Source organism: Lissotriton helveticus, chromosome 5_1, assembly GCF_964261635.1.
Source record: "Lissotriton helveticus chromosome 5_1, aLisHel1.1, whole genome shotgun sequence".
Taxonomy (NCBI): domain Eukaryota; kingdom Metazoa; phylum Chordata; class Amphibia; order Caudata; family Salamandridae; genus Lissotriton; species Lissotriton helveticus.
The window spans coordinates 83,467,651-83,490,652 of record NC_136065.1 but is presented as its reverse complement, the minus strand read 5'-3'; the positions used below and the strand labels follow the sequence as shown (position 1 = coordinate 83,490,652).

Below are 23,002 nucleotides of genomic sequence, written 5' to 3'. Positions count from 1 at the left end.
CAACCTGAGGATGAAAGGATAAGTGTGCCTTGCGGGAATCACAGGTGTGTCTTACAGGTCAGACAGATGCCAGCAGTGAGCACTTACCTCACTGAGCCATCTAGTAAACTTGAGGATATATTTTTAGAGGGGTTTGTTCTCTAAAGTTCTAGATCTGTGATGATGGACTTTGCAGTAACAGAGGGTGTGTGCTAATCCTTCCAAGGTAGCAGAGGAATGGCTTATATATTCTTGTCCTCATATCACCATCCAGCTAAGTAAGCTGTGAGCCAAGATGCCTCCTTCCGGAGCGTCCAGCGTACGTGCATGCTGAATATTTCTTATAGTTGTGCCCTTTTGTAGGAAGGAGAACTGCCCACTTCTCAGCAAGATAGAGGTGTAATCATAGGATGTTACGATTTACTTTGCCATATCACAAAGGGACACCATCTTTTCTCTTCTGAGGCCAACTTGCGGTCTAAGTCCAGTCTACTGACATCTCTTACAGATCTTAGCCTTTCTTATAACTTTGGTGGGTTGGGAGTAATCCATTTCTTACAGATTTCATTTCTTGCTAGAAATATCAGAAAAAATATACATGTATTTATAAATATCCAAGTTTAACTCGTCCCAGTAAAGCACAAGTCCATTTCAAATAGGATAAGACAGGGGCTTCTCTTAAGTTTTTCAGCCAATAAATTCTTGAAACACCTGAGTTACATACCCCCGGAAGAAGGCCAATAACGGCAATCCACAAACATGCCATTCGTATATTGTCCCCTTCTGTGTCACTGCACTTCTTATATTTTGATGGTTCCAACATGGTCTTTCTTAGCTAACTTCGCTGGTGACCAATAAGCTCTATGGAGGGTCAACAAATGATTCTTTTTAAGTGGTGCTGGTTTTACCAGAGTGTATGACAGATTTAAAGATACTCGCCATAATTGCTCTGTAGCCAGCTCTGAAAGATCCTTTTCCCAGTGCAGGGATGGAACTCCCATTTTATCATCTGCTGTAGAAATAAATATCCAAAACCACTGGGAAACCTCTTTCTTAGGTTGTTGCTAAGCTCTCACCCACTCGAAAAAATCCTGCACCGAACCACTCACCTCCGACAACTTTAGGGATGACCGACAAAAAAATAGCTGCAGGTAATTAAACTTGGAAAGCGCCCCCCGCCACATCATGTCAGATATCTGTTGTTATGTGATGAGGGCATCATCCTTCCTGAAATCTCCCCAGGTGGAAAAGTTGCCATGCTGGGGAAGATAACTAAGTTCATCTTTAAGCTACTTGTGGTTTCCAGGAGAGCCCTAAATCGAATTGGTGCCGGTTCCGCTTTGTAGTCTATCCCGAGAATTTTCCTAAAGAAGACCCACACCCTCTTTGCTGTTCAGAGTACCCTCAACTTAACTTGTTTAAAAACATTGGGTCCCCAAACTTAAACAAAAAACGTATTGAGGCCTAAATGCTTCAACATAACTTCATACAATTGACTCATGTAAGAATGATCTAGCTCTCCAGCCAAGAGCCAGGAATTCTTGAACTGGAAAGCAAAACAGTCTCCTCCAGAGCTTTTTTCATGAGATCCCGGCTCCCCAGGATACAGCTCCCGACTCTCCCTTGCAATTTCTGCAAAAGCGTTTTGGGGAAAGGCAGTGGTTTACTGTTAAACAAGACGATCACCTTAGGAAGAGCCAACTTCTTAATGATGTTCACCCTCCCATAGATACCGAGGGGCAGATTTTCCCACCTTTGAAGGAGATCATCTCTATAATGGTGTTGCTTCAACATAAAAGATCTTTGAAAAACAAGAGACAAGAGGCGTTTGGCAAAACAGGAACCGTTAGTTTGATTAAACATAGCAGCCGGGAGAACAGTTACAGGCACAGGGTCAAATTTTAATCACTCTGTAGCAGTCTTATATAAAGTTCATTATTGGCAGGAAAATTATTCTAGCGACCCTTGTATGGGGAGGAATATACGTTGCTGCCTCTGGAGTCATAAATTCCCGCCCGATTGCTGTGTTCTGGTTGGCTATATGCCCATTACAAAATAATGGGGTAACCCAATAATTGCCAGAAATTCTGGGTACAATGAGGTAATGAACAAGTGGTCCGTGACTGCTTTAGAGAAGAGTAATTTATAGCTTATCATGTGTGTGTTGCTTAATTAAGTCAAACACTGGTAAGACATACCAACAATGAACACAACATACCCTGCTATCTAAGATAGCATTTTTTCAAAACGTACAGTCAATGTAAAACACAAAAGCACCAAAGAATTGTTTAAGTCCAGTATATTTAATTTCATATACTTGAAACAGAACAAAAGGTAATTTAGACAAAAGGAAGGTACAAAGATTGCTCAAGTGACGGGAGACGGATGGGTGTGCTAGTGATGGGTCGGGAAAAGTGAATAGTCACTAGTATTCAGAGTTTATAAATTTTTAGAGCTTAGGTAATGGACTGGTAAAGAGACCAGTACAGAAAGGTCTGACCCAAGCAGATTATTTATAACATTTTTTACTGTTTTTATGCAAATGCATAAATGCAACATCAAGCGAAGGGGATGGGATGAGATACAGGCCGTTGATGGGTGGGGTGCGTCGACGTTTCGACTCGGCTTGTGCATAGAGGGTGACTTATACCTCCGCTGTGAGTCTTCTTCATGACGGAAGGAGGGGCAGGGGGCAACCTAGGGGTGAAAGATCAACTGTCGGTTAATTGGCACCTATTACCCAATCCGCGAGAGAATTGAGTGACGTTATAGTACTGACCTAATCCTGGTGCCACACAGGCATCTCAGGTAAACCACTGGAGGTTGAGTAGTTAATGACTGTCAGGGCTTTCTGTGGAAAACCAATACTAAACTTAGTATGCATACAATTCTGCAATGTGGCACAAGGTATGATGTTACTCTGATTCTGCACTCACTCATTAGTAGTGAGCTGAAATCCACTCATGAGGGCCCACCTTGTGAACTCCTCACCGGTATTTAAAACCGTCAATTAATTAGAACATGGTCATCAGACATTTGAATTAATCTGTCAAGACCTGCAAGTTAAGGGGATGGAACTAAGTTAAATAAGGGTTAAAAGCTGCCAAAGTAACGCTTGTAGTTTTGGCAGTGGTTTCAGAAATTTACCTTAAATGAAAAGCTAAGCGTCGCACGCCTCGTAGAATCCCTTCTGCCAAGTTCAGAAGCCAGGATGAACTGGCAGAAGGCTTCCGTTTATATGCCGAAAGCAGTGTGAGCGAGGAAACATGCACGTCACACGTTCAGCCCTCGCACGTCATTCAAGGAGCTCAGAGCTCGTAATCCACGGAGCCCGCAGGTTAAGTTCAAAGGCCCAGGTTGGATGCCAGAGAGTGCAATACTGTAATATCCTTAAAGCCATGCCGGCAATTTTAAAAGGTGCAATTATATACAGTGATAACTCTTAAATGAGAAGGTACTGACAAGAAACTGGGTTCCAATATCAATTGGAGGATAACATGTGCATCCAAGCATGTCTAATCGGAGATATGTGTAGGAATTACATAACACGTATGTGTACTCACTCCCTACAGTGCAGTGAGAGCGATAGGGTGCCATTATATGCAGTGTACTAATACATAATGGGAGTACGCATTGTGGGAGAAAACTAATGTGGTATTCGCAATCGTGGTAATTATTCATGTGAGGATACCTATTTGCGTAGGGAACATAGGAGAAGCTTAAGGGGTTTATATGCAAAAGAAGAAAACATAGAAGTTCAACAAACCGTGGGGATACATATTTATGCATGTATGAAGGTCACATGTGACGGTACGGATCAACAACAATTAGGTGTATATACATGATGCCATAGATGGGAGGTGTATACATATATTACAATTCATATTCACAAGCGGTGTATATACATGGAGTGCATACATATTACTAATCATATTTACAAGCGGTGTATATACATAGAGTGATAAGGAATCTAATGTATTCTGCCTATTTACAAACTATAGAGTCGGTGCTGGGTAGCAATATAGCCTGCCTATATACATCCTACTAGCTATATATGCAGTGTCAGAATATGCAGGTCTAAGGACCAAGGTTCTGGATGGGGGTGTTTAGCCAATACTCAAAGTTGCCGTCTGTCTGGCTATCTCCTCGGATTTGTTCAACCCCCTAAGTGCTGTGTCAAATGTGTAAATCCATTTACACTCACAATAGTTCAGGGTGTTGGAGAAATTCCCACCCCTTGGGTTCCTTTGGACTTTTTCGATCACCCACCCTTTTAGGCTCTCGGCCAAGTGCCCAAAGGTGATAAAGGGTTCTACTAGTGGGGCACTTTGTACCCCACACCATATTCTACTACAGTGTTGAAGGACACGGGTTTTGATTTTCTGCGTTGTTTGCCCGATATATAAAAAGTTACAGGGGCATGAGATGGCATATATGACCCATGAGGAGTTACAATTGGTGTGATCCCTCATTGTGTACGTGTAGAGACTTAAAACGGCCCTTGATGGGGGTGATGTTCCATAGTGGTAACTGGACACTGTTGGGTTTGGGTGGAAGTAAAGATTTCACCAAAAAGTCCCTGATACTTTTCCCTTTTCTAAAGGCATGCAAGGTGGGGTTTGGTATACCCAGATCGTCCGCAACCAGGAGGCAATGTTTGTTAACAGTTTTCCAAATGTCATTGCTCTTGGTGTAATAGGTCGTGACACAAGTTAATCAACCCTGTGTCTGGGAATTATTGTTTTAAGGTTCCAGAAGATACTCCCTGTGGCTAAACCAGGCCCTCTTACGTGCCTACTAGAGGAGCCTGACAGGATAGCCACGATCAGTCAACCAATACTAATTTTAGTATTGGTTTTCCACAGAAAACCCTGACTGAGCCATTAACTACTCAACCTGCCGGAAATCTACCTAACACTCTCCCCGCATCGCCTGGGCTCGATACTGCAGCCTGCCCGCCCCGGTCCGACTCGGCAATTATTGCCGTAGAGCGGAGGGCGGACAGGTAAGAGCCAGGCACACCCACTCCCACTTCCGCTAGAGCGGAGGTCAGCGCTCTAGTCACTACCATTATCTGGGCTATTTAGCCACGCCTCTCCCCTAAGCGCGCAGCGGTTGCGCGCAGGGGGCGCCTTCGAGCGCGCCTAAGAAGCGCCGAAGAAAAGCCCGTCTGCGCCCGTCCGCGACAGGACGGGACGAAGGGACATGGCGTTGCCCCCTAGGTCTGGAAATCTTGGGACTCAGGTCAGTTCTATTATATCGTATTCTAGAGACCAACTCCTTAGTATGACCTCGAAAACCACCACTACTTGTATACGAGAATTCTGGCCTAACGTTGAGGGTCCTTTCTCCTGTGCTAATTGTCGTTTTCAGGCTGTACATATATGTCCAATCAGGGATTTCCCTGCTGACACGGGTGTTTCCACCGTGAATAAACAGTTTGACCAGACATCCTCCCTACTGGGAGTAGCTAACGTACCCAATGTTAAACATGTTGTTCCGAAAGGACCTCCTGGATTTAAGTGTTTGCTATTGAATATACGTTCCTTACCTAAACATTATCAACAATTATGGGATCTCATCAATACAGATATGCCAGACATCTGTTTTCTAACAGAGACATGGTTGAAGCCTCACACTATCCCTACAATAATGCTAGGAATTCCAGCTGAATACAAGATTTTACATCTAGATCGCTTAAATAAAATTGGAGGAGGTGTGGCTGTTATTTATAAAGATAATCTAAAAGTTTCAGTACTAGACCAATGTTGTAATGCCCAGATGGAATTAATGATCTTCAGGCTCTCGCTTTCCCCCAAACTACAGTGGAAAGGAGCGTTAATATATCGGCCCCCTGGCCCATATTCTGATTTTTCCTTAACTCTCATGGAACTTTTAGCCCCGTACCTCAGAGCCAATGAGGATTTTATTCTCCTCGGAGATTTTAATGTTCACATAGATGTTCCAAACAACCCGGACACCATATCTTTGATTGGTGATCTACTTCGTCTAGGACTTAAAATTCAGAATACAGGCCCAACACACTTGGGTGGTCACACACTGGACTTAATTTTTTCTAACTGTCCTAAAATAATATGTTGCCCTCCCATTAATATTAGTTGGTCAGACCATTATATGTTAACATTTAAGTTACTCGGCCCTTATCCACTGATCCAAAAACCTCGTCCTGCTATCTGGAAACGAAAATGGCATAAAATAACTCTTGAAGAATTACAGAAAATATGGAAAGAACCTATTCTTCTTGAAGAGGATAATATTGAACAAGGCCTAGATAAGTTCAATAAAGCACTCCTGGATGCCATTGATGTACTCGCACCACTAGAACTACATAAGCAATGTACTAAAGTTAAAACAGAAACATGGTATACTGAGGAGTTAAGAACTGAGAAACAAAAATGCAGGAGTCTAGAGAAGAAATGGAGGAAAATACGTACTCCTATTAGTAAAACACTCTATTTGGAGGCTCAATCTAAATATCTTAAAAATATAAAGAAAGCCCGGAAGCATAAACCTGACCTACAAATAACAGAGGCAGGAAATTCGACCAGGGAACTTTTTAAAATTGTACAATCTTTTGTTAAGCCTACAGCCTGTGAAAGTCCAGATGACTTTAGTCAAAACCTTTGTGATGAGGTTTCTGTATTTTTTTAACATAAAATTGATTTAATTTATGATAAAATTACTAAGGCATCAAATAATGGGGATTCCACCAACATCCCTAGTTGTGAGTCAACGGAAAGTAGATTAAATAGACTTACTCTGACCACGATCCCAGAGATCAGTCTAACTGAAGTAAATACTCTACTCAACTTAATTAAATCAGGCTCACCTATTGACCTACTACCTGCCAAAATGATAGCTCCCCTGGGTAGTATACTTGCGCCGAGCCTTAAAACACTCATTAATCTCTCTCTTAAGGAAGGAAAGATTCCCAAGGACTGGAAAAGGGCAGTAGTGAACCCAATACGCAAAAACACCGCGTTACCCTGGTCAGAACTTAGTAATTTATGACCCATATCCCTCCTACCCCACCTGAGTAAGATGACTGAGAGACACGTCAATTTTCATCTTTCTAAATTCATCAAAGCAGCGGACGGCCTGGACCCTTCTCAATCTGGGTTCAGGCCAAATCATAGCACCGAGTCAGCCCTCCTCTCTGTGACCAATACCATCCGGATGGCACAGGATAGGGGAGGCTCAATGATTCTGGTGCTATTAGATTTGTCCGCTGCTTTCGACACAGTGTCTCATGACATCTTGATAAGTCGTCTGGAGGGGATAGGAGTGGGTGGAATGGCCCTATCATGGCTCAAAAGTTTTATTTCCAACCGCTATCAAAATGTTCGCCTGGGCTCCCACTATTCCATCTTTAGGGAACTCACAAAGGGGGTTCCACAGGGCTCATGCCTAAGCCCCACATTATTTAATGTGTATGTGGCCCCCCTGGCGAATATTGTCAGGGAATATGGGTTCACACCCATATCCTATGCTGACGACACCCAGCTACTGTTCCCATTCCAAAATATGACCTCTGCAGTTAAGAATTCTTTTGCTGCCGGAATGAGAGCGATAGCTGGATGGATGGCCTCCAATTGCCTACAATGCAATGTGGGTAAGACGGAGGTCATGCTCTTTGGAGATGCCCCACTCCTCTGGTCACCTGAGTGGTGGCCTCCGGAACTGGGTGTAGCTCCGTGTCCAAAGGATAGCGTAAAAAATCTGGGTGTCAAACTTGACGAGTCATTGGTGCTCAAAGACCACGCTATACAGGTCACAGGTACCTGTTTGAGAGTGATCGGCCTACTCAGAAGGGTTTTTCCTTACCTAGCGGATCATCATCGGAAAACACTAGTGCAGACGCTGGTAATTAGCAGATTAGATTACTGCAATGGATTACTGGAGTCTGCTAATGAGGAACAGATAAGGAGGCTTCAGGTTGTTCAAAATACAGCTGCTAGGCTAATCCTTAATGCCCCTGCCAGAACGTCCTCTCGCCCCTTACTAAATAGGCTACATTGGCTCCCCATTCGTTTGAGAGTACAGTTCAAGATATGTTGTACCATCCATAAATGTCTGTATGGAATTGGTCCCAGATATCTGACTGAAATGTTTAAACTCTACCAACCTGGGAGAACCCTAAGATCAGAAAACCAAGCCCTGCTTCAGATCCCGAGGATTAAAAGAGAAAGACAGGGAGGTCGTGCCCTTTCATACAAGGGTCCCGCCCTCTGGAACTCAATACCCACACAACTCAGACTAAATCCTAACCTCCTTGCATTTAGGAAATGCCTGAAGACCTATCTATTCTCTATTCAGTAACCTTGGCATTTTCTTACAGATACATGGCTCTTGGCTCCACCAGCGGATAAAACAAAGCGCGGAGATATCTCCTCAGAGATCGAATTCCTGCGCTATACAAGAACCAAAATAAATAAATAAATAAAACCTCCAGTGGTTTACCTGAGATGCCTGTGTGGCACCAGGATTAGGTCAGTACTATACCGTCACTCAGTTCACTCGCGAATTGGGTAATAGGTGCCAATTAACGCAGAGTTGATCTTTCACCCCTAGGTTGCCCCCCCTTTTGTCCTGAAGAAGTCTCGCAGCGGAGGTATAAGTCACCCTCTATGCACAAGCCGAGTCGAAACGTCGACGCACCCCAACTATCAACGGCCTGAATCTCATCCCATCCCCTTCGCTTGATGTTGCATTTATGCATTTACAAAAAACTGTAAACATTTTTATAAATAATTTGTTTGGGACAGGCCTTTCTGTACTGGTCTCTTTACTAGTCCATTGCCTAAGCATTAGAAATGTATAAATCCTGAATATTAGTGACTATTCACCTTCTCCTACCCATCACGAGTACACCCATTCTTCTCCCATCCTCCAAACAACCTTTGTACCTTCCTTTTGTCTAAATTAACTTTTGATCTGTTTCAAGTATATACAAATAAATATACTGGGCTTAAACAATTCTTTGACGCTTTCGTGTTTTACATTAACTGTACGTTCTGAAAATGCTATCTTAGATAGCAGGGTATGTTGTTATGGTCATTGTTGGTATGTCTTACCAGTGTTTGACTTAATTAAGCAACACACACATGATAAATTATAAATTACTCTTCTCTAAAGCAGACACGGACCACTTGTTCATTACCTGATTGGCTATATGTTCCTAACTAATGGCGCATCTGAATTTGTAGTGTGTTAGGAGCACATTTAACCCCTCCAGCCATGCGTGCATTATTGGGGCCAATCTCCGGCTGTGCGTACTTTATATACACAAGACTCCACCAGAAGCAGATGTAACCTGTTAGTCAGCCCCCCTCTCACTGAGCTGACCACAGCTCATAGACAACCCAATCCGAGGCACTCCGTGGACTCACATGAAGCACACTGGTCTCACTGAGCTATCTGCCATAGAACACCCACATCCTGTCATAAGATGTCAAAGGTACTTTTGGATATCGTCAGAGCTTTGACTGTTGTGTATGAACAGTAACTCACACTGAGCTCTAGTCCGCAGGCGCTGCTCTTAATACTGAATCTTATTTCCAATACGGGTCTTATGTGATGTTCATCCTTTGTTCCTGTAGCCGTCATTGCTCTTTAATACAAAGATGATGTGTGTGTTATTTATTACAGGTGTAATAATGTGAAGATTCAGTGCCCAGAGATGGTGGTGAAGAGTTATAAAGGTAAATATCATTGTGACGATTAGCTCTGTATGTTATAGTTCATGAAAATGATGTGGTATGGTATGGTTTTGTGTGGTATGGTATGGAATGTTAAGTTCGTATGGTATGGGATAGGAAGGGATGAGATTCTGTATGGTATGGTATGGTATTGTATGGTTTGGAACGTTATGATTGGATGGGAGGGTGTGGTGTGCTATGGGTTGGTATCATGGTGTAATATGGTATGATGGGATGGTGTGGCACCTACACTGACCTAGCTCATGTACCTACACTGTCGTAGTTCGTGCACTTACCCTGAGCTACCCCATGCACCTACACTGACCTAGCACATACTTCTACTCTGATCTAACGTCTGCACCTATAGTGACGTAGTGTATGAACCTACACTGGCCTAGCGCATGCACCTACACTAGCCTAGCACATATTTCTACACTGATGTAGTGCATCCATCTACAATGCAGTGTAGTATATGACTGCCACTCTATACATTGGAGTAGATCTGTCATTCTGTACCATCAAATGCAGTGTACTGACTAGTACTGTATACCTTCTAGTAGCTCTCTTGCTCTGTATCATCTAATATAGAGTACTAACTAGTACAGTATGTCTTGGATCAATTCTGTTTTCTGTACAATCTAATGCAGTGTACTGGCTATTACATTATAGCTTGGAGTAGCTCTGTAGCTCTGTACCATCTAATGCAGTGCACTGACTAGTACTGTACTCCTTGGAGTGGCTCTCTCACTCTTTAACGTCTAATGCAGTGTACTGAGTTGTACTGTATACCTTGGAGTAGTTTGCCACCTAATGCGGATTACTGGCTTCTACTATATGCCTTTAGAGTAGATCTGTGACTCTTCACCCTCTAATGCAGTGTTCTGACTAGTACAGTATACCTACTAATAGCTATCTTACTCTGTGCCATCCAATGCAGTGTACTGACTAGTACTGTATACCTTCTAATAACTCTGTACCATGTAATGCAGTGTACTGACTAGTACTGTATACCTTCTAATAACTCTCTCACTCTGTACCATGTAACGCAGTGTACTGACTAGTACTGTATACCTTCTAATAACTCTCTTACTCTGTACCATCTAACGCAGTGTACTGACTAGTACTGTATACCTCTAGTAGCTTTCCTTCCCTGCAGCATCCATTGCGGTGTACTGATTACTACTGTATACCTTTGAAGTATTTGAAGTAGCTTTGTCACTCTGGGACTTCTAATAGAGTGTACTGACTAGTACAGATCACCTTCTAGCACCTCTAAGATGCACCCCAGTTGCAGAACATTTGCCCCAAGATTTCTCATCCTTTTCTACCTGAAGGACAGCTGTTGAAGCCTGGTTTATTTTTGAGAAGCAGCTTCACCTCTTGTAAGCCGTTTCTCTCCTCCTAGTTCTTGCTTCTGCTCTAACTTTGCTGCTTTAAGACTCTTATTTTCCAGTAGTGGGGAAACTTCCAGTAGTAAGGTTGGATCTAATTGTAATAAGGGTTTGCTTATCATGTCACTATTTATTCGACTGGTGTCCTTTTTGATCACTGAGAGTATCTGCCACTTGAATTCGGTCCAGCTCCTCTCCCAGCGTGTTAACTGATTCTGTTCTGTTAGCGGTTATTTTTTAGTTCTCGCCTAGGCAGTGCGCATGCGCTGCCCTAGAAGGGTCTTTAGCCATCGGTCTTCACTTTTCAAGAGCTGCACTCGTGCTTGTGGCGTCATCCACCTTGCGGGATTGAGCAGCGGCGTGCCACCAGTACAAGTGCAGTGCTTGAAAAGTGAAGACCTCGCGAGCACTCACGCACCACTCCCGGGCTTGTTCTGTTAGTTGCTCTTTCTATAAGCAGAGAGAAGTGTGTATATAGATTTGCCACAAGGCAGCGTGAGCAAGCGGAGAGCAGCTTGGAAACATGAGGCGGCATACCAGATCACCTCCAGCCTCTGACGGCGTGTTGCTGGGCAACCGAGTACACCGCCTGCATTCCCAGGTGAAACATTTGCACCCTTGCTTGTGTTGTGTGTGAGCATCCGAAGAGTAGCTGTGCCGTCCCACAGCACCTTGACCAAGTATACAATGACGTTGTACTACTTTGGCAGAGTTTGGGACTATTTTGGAATTTATTTAAGAGCGCTTTTCACAAGCGCAACTGTTTATCGTAAAGTCACTTTTCACAACCACTACTGTGCGCCCGCCCACTTTTTGTGCATGCCGCTCTGCACCTTTCCTCCCTCCTCTTGTGCTACGTGTCCCTTCGTCTAATTACCGCCCCCGCTTTTTGCTCCGCCATGAGACTGCCCGTAGCTCCTCTTATGTTGTTCATCCCTTCTGCCATTAGCATACCTTGCCCTCTCCTGTGGCCGTAGCGGATCTGCTATGCAGCCCCTCCCGTTGCTGGCTCCATTATTGCTGCCCCCGTTCCCTGTGTGGGCGTGGTCAGGGAGGCATTTTCAAGTTGAATACAATATACACGTTCTTCATACCCCGTAGACGCACCGACCAAGACACGAGATGTCCATTAACTTGATTAGGATTCTCTAATTGTGACTGATTGGCATATGCAGCGGTAGTGCTGTGGACTTCAGGCAATATTTATATATGTGATTTTCTTTTTGCTTGTGTCACGGCGAAAGGTATTAAACAGTTATTACGTCTATGTACCAGACCGAGGTCAAGACAAAGAGTCGCTGTAGGTGATGCACAGCTGCTTGTTTATGGTCTCCGTTTCTGGGACACTTTAGCATCAAAGTCGGGAGCTTCTTGACAAGATGGTTGTTCTGAATGGACAGATGACGTGGTACTCCCTTAAGTGCAGAAGTCACTATGCAGCAATTTCCACAGCTTTATTAGTTGCCAAGATAGACTGATTCATTTGACCACATACGTCACCCCTGAGTGCCTGCAAATGTTGGTTTTAGGGATCATAATGAAAGACTTGTTCAAAAGGGGTAAAGGTTTGAATGCCTGCTGTCCATTCTGTTGATCAATAGCTTTGATTGCAACAATTTGACTACCAGGCAGTGGCACCTTTTGCAAGTTATGCAAGCTCTTACTGACCTGTTGCTGTTCACAGATTCGGCTATGGCTGAATCATAGACATCAACAGACCAAAATGGCAGGTGTAGCAGAAGTGACATCACACATCCTTTGACCTAATGACATCACATTAGGGGATGCATATGACTACTACTGACTCCAAGGCATGGTGAATAGTGACACGGCTCATGGTCCTCCATGCTAATTCAGCATCATGTCAAGGGAAACAGTGATGTGGCACTCTCCAGCTGTGATAAATAAGAGCACGAACATGGTGAAAGGACAAAAAAAAACACCGACTACTCTTTCAAGGAACTTGGTTCCTTTGTTCATGCAGTACATAATGCAGGAAATTGACATGCAACCCATCTCTTTGTGTGGGTGTGTAACTCTGATCATGCCTCTGTCCACAATTCTTCATTCTTCAGGAAGTGGCTTAGTCAAACGAAGGTGTACTCCAGCCTTCCTGCTCCTTCGAAGTATAGGTGATTTCACACAAGATGCATACACTTGGCTGTCCATTGGTTTCTGGAGGGAGGGAGGATGAGAGATAGGAGAGCAGTAGAGGAAACCGGTAGGAAAAGGAAGGAGATCAGTTCTGACTACTAGTAAACCCTGTTGATAACTGTAGGGTCTGAATAAATACAGGACTCCTCCCAACGTGGGTGTGCCCCTCCCATCATTTAATCAAGATCTACTCACACATACATTCGGTACTAGTTTGGCTAGCCATGATCAACGACATAGATTTACACAGGAAAAGCTGGCAATCGTTCTCTGCATGGTTTGATCAGCTGCAGGGCACAATCCTAAAAAAAAAAGTGGGGGGACGCTGTCACCAGAAGTGACGTCATGACAGGAAGTGGCGTCACGAAAGGTGGCTCCGATCTCATCCCAGAGAGACCAAAAAGGTGAAGTCCAGCTGTTTACAGGGGGGACGGCGCCCACCCTGTATAATAAGTGGGGGGTCCGTCCACCCGCATGGTACCCCGACTCGAGCCCTGATCAGCTGCTACTAGTCGTTGTCTTGGCCGATTCCCGGAGCTGGTCGTCGTTTTGCGTGTATCCCTACCATACATCAAAGTCTAGTCCTCTAGCAGTGAGCAACCTTCCGAATCATGTACAGCCCCCATCAGGAGACTTGTTACCCGGATCTCTTGCACTAGAAAACGCGTGGAGTCGGTCACTTGAAACGGAGATCTACTGAGCTGTGACCCTGGGCCCAGGGCACTGCTCTAGGCCTCGCACATGGTCACAGATGATCTTAAGTGTGATATTACATCACTATTGACACTTTTGATGATATCACTAAAATCACGTTTGCTGACAATGGGAATATTGCTGTTTAATTGAGTGACCATCGCAGGGACATCTACATGTTGTGGTAGTGCAACCTTCTCGCTAATTTTAATGTCTGATTATGTGTATTGGTGGAGTTTCAAAGACATCAAGCATTATCTTTAATCAGTCAGGATATTGGTTATGAGTGACTTTTATTGACGAGTGCAAAACAGACTTATTTGATAAGGCTTTATTGTTGACTGCAGCAATACAATGTTTTGATTGTTTTACTGATCTTGAATAAGGGAATAAACAGGGCATTTTCTAGTCAGCCTAAGACTTGCTACAGATCGTGTTTTTATACTACTGCCCCATGTTTAACAACACTGAAGGGAACATTTTCTGTTGAGGTACAGTTTTTACTGTTCATCACTGTATTTGTGTTTGAAAGAAAATATATTAAAATAAAAGTAAATATCCCATCATTCAACACACAATACCATCCCACATAATTACACTCATAACACACAATCTCACTCCACATAGTTCCAGTACACTCAATACCACATAATTACTAAGCGCATAATTCCACTGCACGCCATGCCACATAATTCCACTACACAAATCCACCCGACATAATTCCGCAACTAAAAATTACAATCCAACCCACGTAATTCCACTACACAACACATGCATACACACACATAAAATGTGTTTTACACAGGTAAAGCACATTGCCATTTACAATGCCACTAGCTCTAACTCAAACAAACGCGAGACCTATTGCATTTCCAATGCTTGTATTGAATGTTCCCTGTAAGATGAATGAATGAATATACAGCTACATAACAAGAGCAGCTTTGTTTTTATTCGATCATTAATGCTCATAATATTTGTGCAAAAATGAACCTCTTTGTGGTCGATGCTAAACAAATTCAGTTTGCGATGGATCCCTAAAGACATTTACTAATTCAGTGACAGCACGGCATGTAATGCGGGTTTACCCATCGTGAATTTAAATGCCCAAACAGCAATCTTTTTTATTTTGATATCTCTATCAGTATTTCATATAAATAATATAACGGCAGTGACACGATGTCCCACAAGGCCCTTTTCCGTTTCTGGATAGCGCATGGTATATTCTCCTAATGGGAGCTTCTTTGTTATTCACATGCAAGGGACTTAAAGCTTGAGTAGATCATCACTGCCATTTGCTTTCAAGGTCCCACAGCACTGACGCAAGTGCACATAACCCGGAAACATCCCACAAGGTTCGTCTTCATAGTAGACATGAGTTGCAGCATTTTTTGTTATTTCTTTTTTAATACAGGTGTTCAATTATACATAATATAATCCTAATTATATATAGGTAACAGAAATGGCAATAGCTCTTGCTAAACACTTATAAGGTCCAAAAGGCGAGACCAATTGGCTATTCCAATGCTTGTTTTTAAAATTGGGTAGACTTGACCAGACTGACTAGCATGCGATCCACTCTTTCCCAAAATGTGACTTTTTGCTATGTGCTTTCCCAAGCCTCTTACGCTGTCTTTTAGTCGGTTGTGTGATGTCTTCAAGTGGGTCGCACCTTAATAAAGTATGGGTAATATGGGTTACTGGTTCTCCCAGATCTATACTAGTTTTGCGAGGTGGACACATCAGAGGGACACCACAGCTTTCAGTTCTCCTGTGGCACCTGCTAGTTAACGACCTTTCAGCTCCACAACGCCGCTGTTCCGAAATCACTTCACTCGGCTCCACTGTAACCTTTCCTAATTGTGTTGTTTTTTTGGCAAAGAACTTTATTATTTGAAGCACAATTGTCAGAATTGGTTGGCGTGGTAATGTCCACTGTTCTTGGAGTTGTCTTTAACTGCAGCTTAATGTCGTCCAAAACAGAGTCTACAAATCCAGGGAGCGATGCCAGTTTATCTAAAACTGGACTGCAGACACATTGTGTGTCAACTTGTGCCCTCTGGAATGTAGAGATCCATTGTATGAAATAAGTCCACCTGGATGTCTGACTTACTAGACTGGTTTGTTAAGGCTTTGACGACAGTTTGAAGGGAACTAAGCAAAATATCCCACGTATTGTTGTTGTTTCCTCCCCGACAAGGGAGTGGCGGTCCAGTACTTCAGCCTGTACAGAGATGTCTGGAGACAGTGATAAGGGGGAGAGGGGGCAGCCAGAGGTATTCCTTCTTCCTGTATGAACACAGGCGTTGCCTGTGGCTCCACCTGTGAGTGGAAAGGTCTCATCCAATCGAGTCTTCCTCCCATTGGTACTTTGCTGTTTTGTTCCCTGGACAGGATCCTTGGCGTCCAAGCCTGAAAGTTGAGACTTAAAGCTGTTATCGCTGGAATTAAATGGTTGGTCCACCTCAACTATCACTTGTCTAACCTTGACCTTTGTCAGGACAGTGTTTGGCTCTATTACACATTTAGCCGCCAGTGGCCATTGGAATTAAGATACAGTCCCTCAGGAACTTTATCCAGCTCAGACTGCAAAATCCCTAAGTCATTATGACTTTTCAATGAGCTCAAAACCTGAGTTTGCCTTCTCTCCATGGCTTGGAAGCTCCTTTTTGTCCAGTCCTCCCACTGGAAGGCAGGTTTTTAGTTTTAATTTCTGCAGAGGTAACAGATTTGAAAGATATCTTCAGAGTTTCGGGTGTTATTTTGGAAAAACCAGGTTAAAATGCACGTAGCAGGCTTGTAATCCACTTGCCTTGTGATATGTAAGTAAAGCAGTCACTGGATTCTTTAAAAAAAACAAATTTCGTCTCGATTTCCCCCTGTACTGTTTGGCTGGTAGTTGGAACCTCTGGTGTAATTGAAGGAAATCCCCTTCTTGTTCAATCAATCAATCAATCAAATAAACTTTATTCGGTTTCACAAAAGTAAACCATAAAAGGTACCCCCCTACTTGTTTTGTTGTAGGCTCTGCTTGCGTGGGTTTCATATTTTTTTTAATATCAACAGATTGGAACACTTTTGTCTACGCCGAGCAGTTATTGGCCTGTTCTTCCTGAGCTCATAGTGGGCCTATCAACCTAGCTATACTGAGTATCTAAATTGACACAATACATATAATAGCCATCATGTGGTGAGTACCTTCGCGGGTTTTCCACTTTAAGCGCTCTCAGAGACTTAAAGATTGCACTGCGCACCCCACGTAACCACACAATGGTTACTTCAACACGCAAAGTCAGACACAAGTCTTTGCCCCAGCAAGGCTATTAGAGGGAGGTTTTTTTTTCCTGGGCCACTGGCGTGTTGGACGGTCACCTACAGGTGCGGACATCCGAAGGAGCATGCGGCACCGGCCTTGTGCCAGCCGCTCTCGCGCCTATCGGAGATTACCGCAGCACTGGCCATACCTGCAACCAGTGGCGTAACGAAAGTTGAGGGTGCCTCCCTGCAAGTTACATGGAGGGGACACATTCCGCATTTAATCCGGAGCTCTCAGGCCTCAGTACTGTGCTGAGGGGCTTTAGTGTAGTGAACAGTCTAGTGCCACTCGCTTTAGTGTAGTGAGCAGTCTAGTGCCACTCCCTTTAGTGTAGTGAGCAGTCAAGCGCTGCGCGCTTTAGTGTAGTGAGCAGTCTAGTGCTGCGCGCTTCAGTGTAGTGAGCAGTCTAGTGCCACGCGCTTTAGTGTAATGAGCAGTCTAGTGCCACTCACTTTAGTGTAGTGAGCAGTCTAGCGCTGCGCGCTTTAGTGTAGTGAGCAGTCTAGTGCTGCGTGCTTCAGTGTAGTGAGCAGTCTAGTGCCACTCGCTTTAGTGTAGTGAGCAGTTTAGCGCTGCACGCTTTAGTGTAGTGAGCAGTCTAGTGCCACGTGCTTTAGTGTAGTGATCACGTTAGCTCTGCGTGCTTTAGTGTAGTGAGCTGTCTAGTGCCGCGTGCTTTAGTGTAGTGAGCAGGTTAGCTCTGCGCGCTTTAGTGTAGTGAGCAGTCTAGTGCCGCGTGCTTTAGTGTAGTGAGCAGTTTAGCTCTGCGCGCTTTAGTGTATTGAGCAGTCTAGCTCTACGTGCTTTAGTGTAGTGAGCAATCTAGCGCTGCGCACTTTAGTGTAGTGAGCAGTCTAGCTCTGTGCGCTTTAGTGTAGTGAGCAGTCTAGTGCTGTGCCCTTTAGTGTAGTGAGCAGTCTAGCTCTGTGCACTTTAGTGTAGCGAGCGGTCTATTGCTGTGCGCTTTAGTGTAGTGAGTAATCTAGTGCCGCACACTTTAGTGTATTGATCCATCTAGTGCCTCGCGCTTTAGTGTAGTGAGCGGTCTAGTGCTGCGCACTCTAGCGCCGCGTGCTCCTTCCAGATGTGGTGTAAATTAATCATATGTAAAACAGAAGCAGTAATTACAGCCTTTCTTTGTGTCATTAAATCTCTAATTGTGAATCTCTTCTCTGCAGTGATGGTGACTCTGGATCCTGACACGGCTCATCCTTGGCTCCTCCTGTCTGAGGGGGGCAGACAAGTGAGATGGACGGACACAGCACAGCCCCTGCCGGACACCCCCAAGAGATTCACCTCCTGGCGCTGTGTGCTGGGGAGCGAGGGGTTCACCTCCGGCAGACATTACTGGGAGGTGCAGCTGCTGCAGGAGGGGTACGGGTGGCATGGGGGGGTCATAGCAGAGTCTGTGGACAGGAAGGGAGGGATCACATGGTCACCTGAGGGGGGAGTCTGGGCTGTGCAGGGGTCGATGGGTCAGTACAAGGCTCTCACCTCTCCTCGGACCCTTCTGTCCCCTCGTGAGAAGCCCCTGAAGCTGGGGGTGTATCTGGACTACGAGGGGGGGCGGCTGTTCCTGTACAATGCTGACTCCATGGAGCTTCTCTACTCCTTCGCGCAGGCCCCCTTCACACAGAGGCTCTTCCCGATCTTCTGGCTCGGGGGAGGAGTGGAGCTGAGGCTGGTGTGAGAGTGACACCCCCCCCCCCCGCCCCAACTGTCATCTACAGTTCAAACACCAACATTCCAAAGAATCTTCTTCACAACGACCCTCCCACATGTTGCCATGACAACCAGAAGCCTCACGTGAAACTGACTCCTTCATATCTCTTTTCCTTGTACATTTTTTAAAACAAGGGCAGGAAATGTTTGATGTGTGAATCAAGCACCAGACATCATGTAACATATGATAAAGTCTCTGTAAAATTCAATAAAGAGTATTTCTTTCATACGTGGAGCTTTGACATTAATATGCACATTATAGCGCTGCGCTGAGAAGTACTTATTGAAAGTGATTGTTTTTAAACATGACCCTAGAAACCATTCCCGCCCCGGCGACAGGGCTATTATTAGTGACCTCAGCAGCAAGACAGTTGTCACATGAACCCTGTATGCAACCCAGATTCAGGGCGGCTTTAGGACTGTGCGACCGGTGCAGCCGCACCTGCTCTAACCTGTGAGCGGTGATGTGTGTAGAAATAACTTTGGGTTTTAAAAGCACCTGCTGCTTCCTTGTGTGTCCAGCAGGTTTCAGGCAACAATAAAAATGTCAAGATAACACAGGTGATTAATGTTTCTTCTGAAGAGAGATCACAGTTTTGTCTTGTCACAGTTTCAACTCATCCTTAAGTAGCGCAGAGGGTTAATATGCCAGCTGCAAAGAACGTGTCCATGAAGAACACAGAACGGTAATCCTCATTGGTTTGTGTAACATTTCCTATAGACTGATTTACACATATAAGATTCATTGCTTCTATATAAGGTATGTTTGGTGTAAAGTGCACTGACACCCACGAGTTGGCATGAGTAGCGCTATAAAACAAAAGACATGCGTATGAGAGAGGGACTGTACAGAGATGGGTGCCACTGTTGGAAGGTGGGAGTGTAGGAATATTTGGAAATGGTGGTCATGGGCGGAGGGGCGCAAAGAAATATTGTCGCACCTGGCGCCTCGAACTCTAAAGCCGGCCCTGCCCAGATTCTTTTAGATCCATTCATTCAAACGCAATCGTTTTTTGTAGCGCTGGTATTCTAAACTCATGGTTTTGAAGGTGCTTTCATATGGGATAAGGAAGAAAATGGACCAATGGTGAAATCAAATATTTTTCTAGGATCACTAAATTTGGTTACACAGTGAAGCCGCAATTAATCCAGGTGTTCTAGTTTCCCTTTGGACAAATTACCCACTAAATGGGTATCTAGTTGTTTCTCCTTTTTACCTTAAATGTTAATGCCTTTGTTATCCATTACCTGTGAATTAAGCTGATATTTCTTTGCCAGGGTTTAAAACTTCTTTCTGAGGACAGTGTTTTTGTAACGTGAGTATGACGAGTCCAGTGAAGATATATCACAATACAGAACTATTTTTAAACATTGCAGTTCCTAAACTGCAAAGATTCCATCACAATTACAGACCATCATGTATAAGTTGTTTTCTTGTGAAACATCTGCCCTGATGCACAAGCCACTATTGTAATTTATGAAATGTGTATTGTGCAAACATATGCAGATTCTGTGAACAATGTGCAATAATGTTATATTCCAGCAGCACAAATACAACACAATAGCGTCCTGCGGGGCTTTCATGACTCCACAAACATTCCAGGTCCTGCAAACATATTAGGTAGAATTAACTTGTCTGCAACATTTTTCCCAGATGTTATTGTGTATTTACAGGCCATCCTGGGTTAAAAGCAGAATCTATTTTTGTCATGAAACTTAAAGAATATCAGCCAGATGTGTGACACTGAGAAGCAAATCTGCCTTTCAAACCAACGTCACGTGCATGCTGGGACTGAGATGAGAAGGTAGTTAATAGAAAGCATCAAACTACAAGTCCCAAAATGCAAAGTGGTGTTGATACAAACTGTCAGAGGTTGGAGGGGTCACTTGGAGTGAGGTTTTGACACAAGTCAAGCAAAGCAAAATGATTTTGCTGAGTTTTAAATGCTGCTTCCTGGACGGCAGGAATGATGTGTAATACCCGTCACCTCTTCATCACTTCAGGGGTTTCTGCTTCTTTATATCCTCGTCTTTGTTTCATGGAGATTGGATGTAATTCTTGTCTCTTGAGTAAGACGTAGGCTGAGTGTGTTCTCTTTCAGCGTTAGTGTCATGACGTCCTTTTATAAGGTAGCTCAGTAGGTTGAGGCACATCTGCGGACCCATGATCTAGACGTCACAGGTTGGACTCCTGGCAGGGGCTTCTCTGACGATCTAATGATTGCACTGTATTGTATCATTTATATAAACCTTCATGCTGTTACCAATGGCTGCAGCTGACGTCACTGAGAAATGGACCTCCGAGCCCTAGACATTCATTTAAGATCATTAGGAATTCCGGGATTGTAGTTTTGGTTTACTTCAATACAAATATTAACAATATGAGATTAAAAATAATTTTTACTGGTGATAAATTAATATTACCAGCAAAACATTTACAAAAACATACTAAACAGATCAATTTACGATACTTGCAGTTGTCAAACTTTTTCCAGGAGCTCTGTGTCAATCTGGGGTAACTGGACTCAAACTATAACAAAGAGAACCTGTTGCCACTGGTGTCCTGGAGCTTCACCCTACTGTGGGGTCCAAGACTGAGCACCAAGTGAACCCCTCACCCCAGGAGTCTCAGAGTAGTGAAGTCGAGCTGTCCAAGGCTTACTCAAGGAGAAGGTGCGGGGTTAAAAACCAAGAACTCTCTAAAGCAGAATACAGTTAAATGATTGTCCAGTCAGTGCTTTTACTCGAAAAATGAAGGGTGCTTTCATCACAAACACACAGCTCAGGACCATACACAAAAAATAGAGGGGACAGACAGATGCACCTAGTTATACTCTGAAGGTTGGGGGGTGGTCCATAGGGACCCTCATGTAGACAGTCCTGTCCCCCAGTGGATGAAGATAGAACAACATTTGTACATAGTGCTTAGAAGGGCCTTGTACATGATGTTCGTGGCATCGTGTTAATGTTGTTTGAAGCTAGATGTGTAAACAAAGCAGTTTCAGAGAAACTAGTCCAACATTGCCGTGCACGCAAATCTGTGCAGAAGGTCAGGCAGAAATGTTTGGTAAAAATTGGACAATGTAAGAAACGAGCAGCTTCGCTACATGGGCCTCATCCAGGCATATAACAGTATTGTGCTGGTGCATTGATTGTGCTGTAGGACAGTTGTGAATGAGGACAGTTATGCAATAGGACAGTTATACAATAGGACAGTTATACAAGGTATACAATAGGACAGAAGGTTGAATAGGACTTGGTCCTCAGGCTCTCACAGCTCTCTCTGGGACTGTAGTTATTCCCCCTTTCATTCTGGAATGGGCTGTGCCAGTTATGGAGCTGTAATGGTGCCAATGTCTGTGGTGGTCCCTTCGTACAAGGTCTCAGTTCACACTGTGCCTTAATTCTCGTTCACTAGAGGGTGTTCTCACTAGACTCGTCAGTGGTTGCCACTCCAATAGTGCACATGTTCACACACAGCTCCTGGGGGCAGCCAGGCTGACTCTGCCTCGGCCCTATGGTGAGCACTCATCTCCATTGGTGCATGTCTCCAGTCCTGTCGAGGGGCGAGAGAGAGAGAGAGTGGCAGAAGTGATGGGTAGAGAGGGAGCGAGAGAGTGGTGACATTGGAGGGGAATAGGAGAGTAGAGAGAAAGTGGTAGAAGTGAAAGGAGAGGGAAAAAGAGAGAGAGAAGGGAGTGAGATACACTGATGTGGAGAGAAAGAAAGGGGGAGATAGGAAAGAAGTGGAGAGAGAAAGCGAGAGATCGAGGAGTGTAAGAGAGACAGGAGGAGGAGGTAGAGAGTGGAGAAAGAATGGGATAAAGAAAGAGGGTGGGTGGTGGGAAACAGAGAGACTGCCAGCAGTCAGTCTACAAGATGAGTGTCTGCTCAGATGAAGGAGCTGCATGTCTGAGGGTTGTCCGGCTCCCTCCGCCTGTGATGGACTGAAGTACCCGGGCCCATGGGATCATTAAGAGGACACCATGCTTCTGACCTGCCCAGCTAGACCCTATGGAAGAACAGGTGTG

At 44.2% G+C, this 23,002-nt stretch overlaps 1 protein-coding gene across 1 annotated transcript in view; it reads left to right on the top strand.

Annotated features, from left to right (window-relative positions):
- The window catches only part of LOC144754173 (E3 ubiquitin-protein ligase TRIM39-like), an 80,477-nt gene extending 61,293 nt beyond the window's left edge, over positions 1 to 19,184 (top strand). Inside the window, exons 5-6 of the mRNA XM_078641754.1 lie at positions 9,649 to 9,701; positions 18,428 to 19,184. Of these exons, the coding sequence (XP_078497880.1) occupies positions 9,649 to 9,701; positions 18,428 to 18,939 (565 nt within the window). The 3' untranslated portion in view covers positions 18,940 to 19,184. The remainder of the gene's footprint in view (positions 1 to 9,648; positions 9,702 to 18,427) is intronic.
- Positions 19,185 to 23,002: the final 3,818 nt, after the last annotated feature.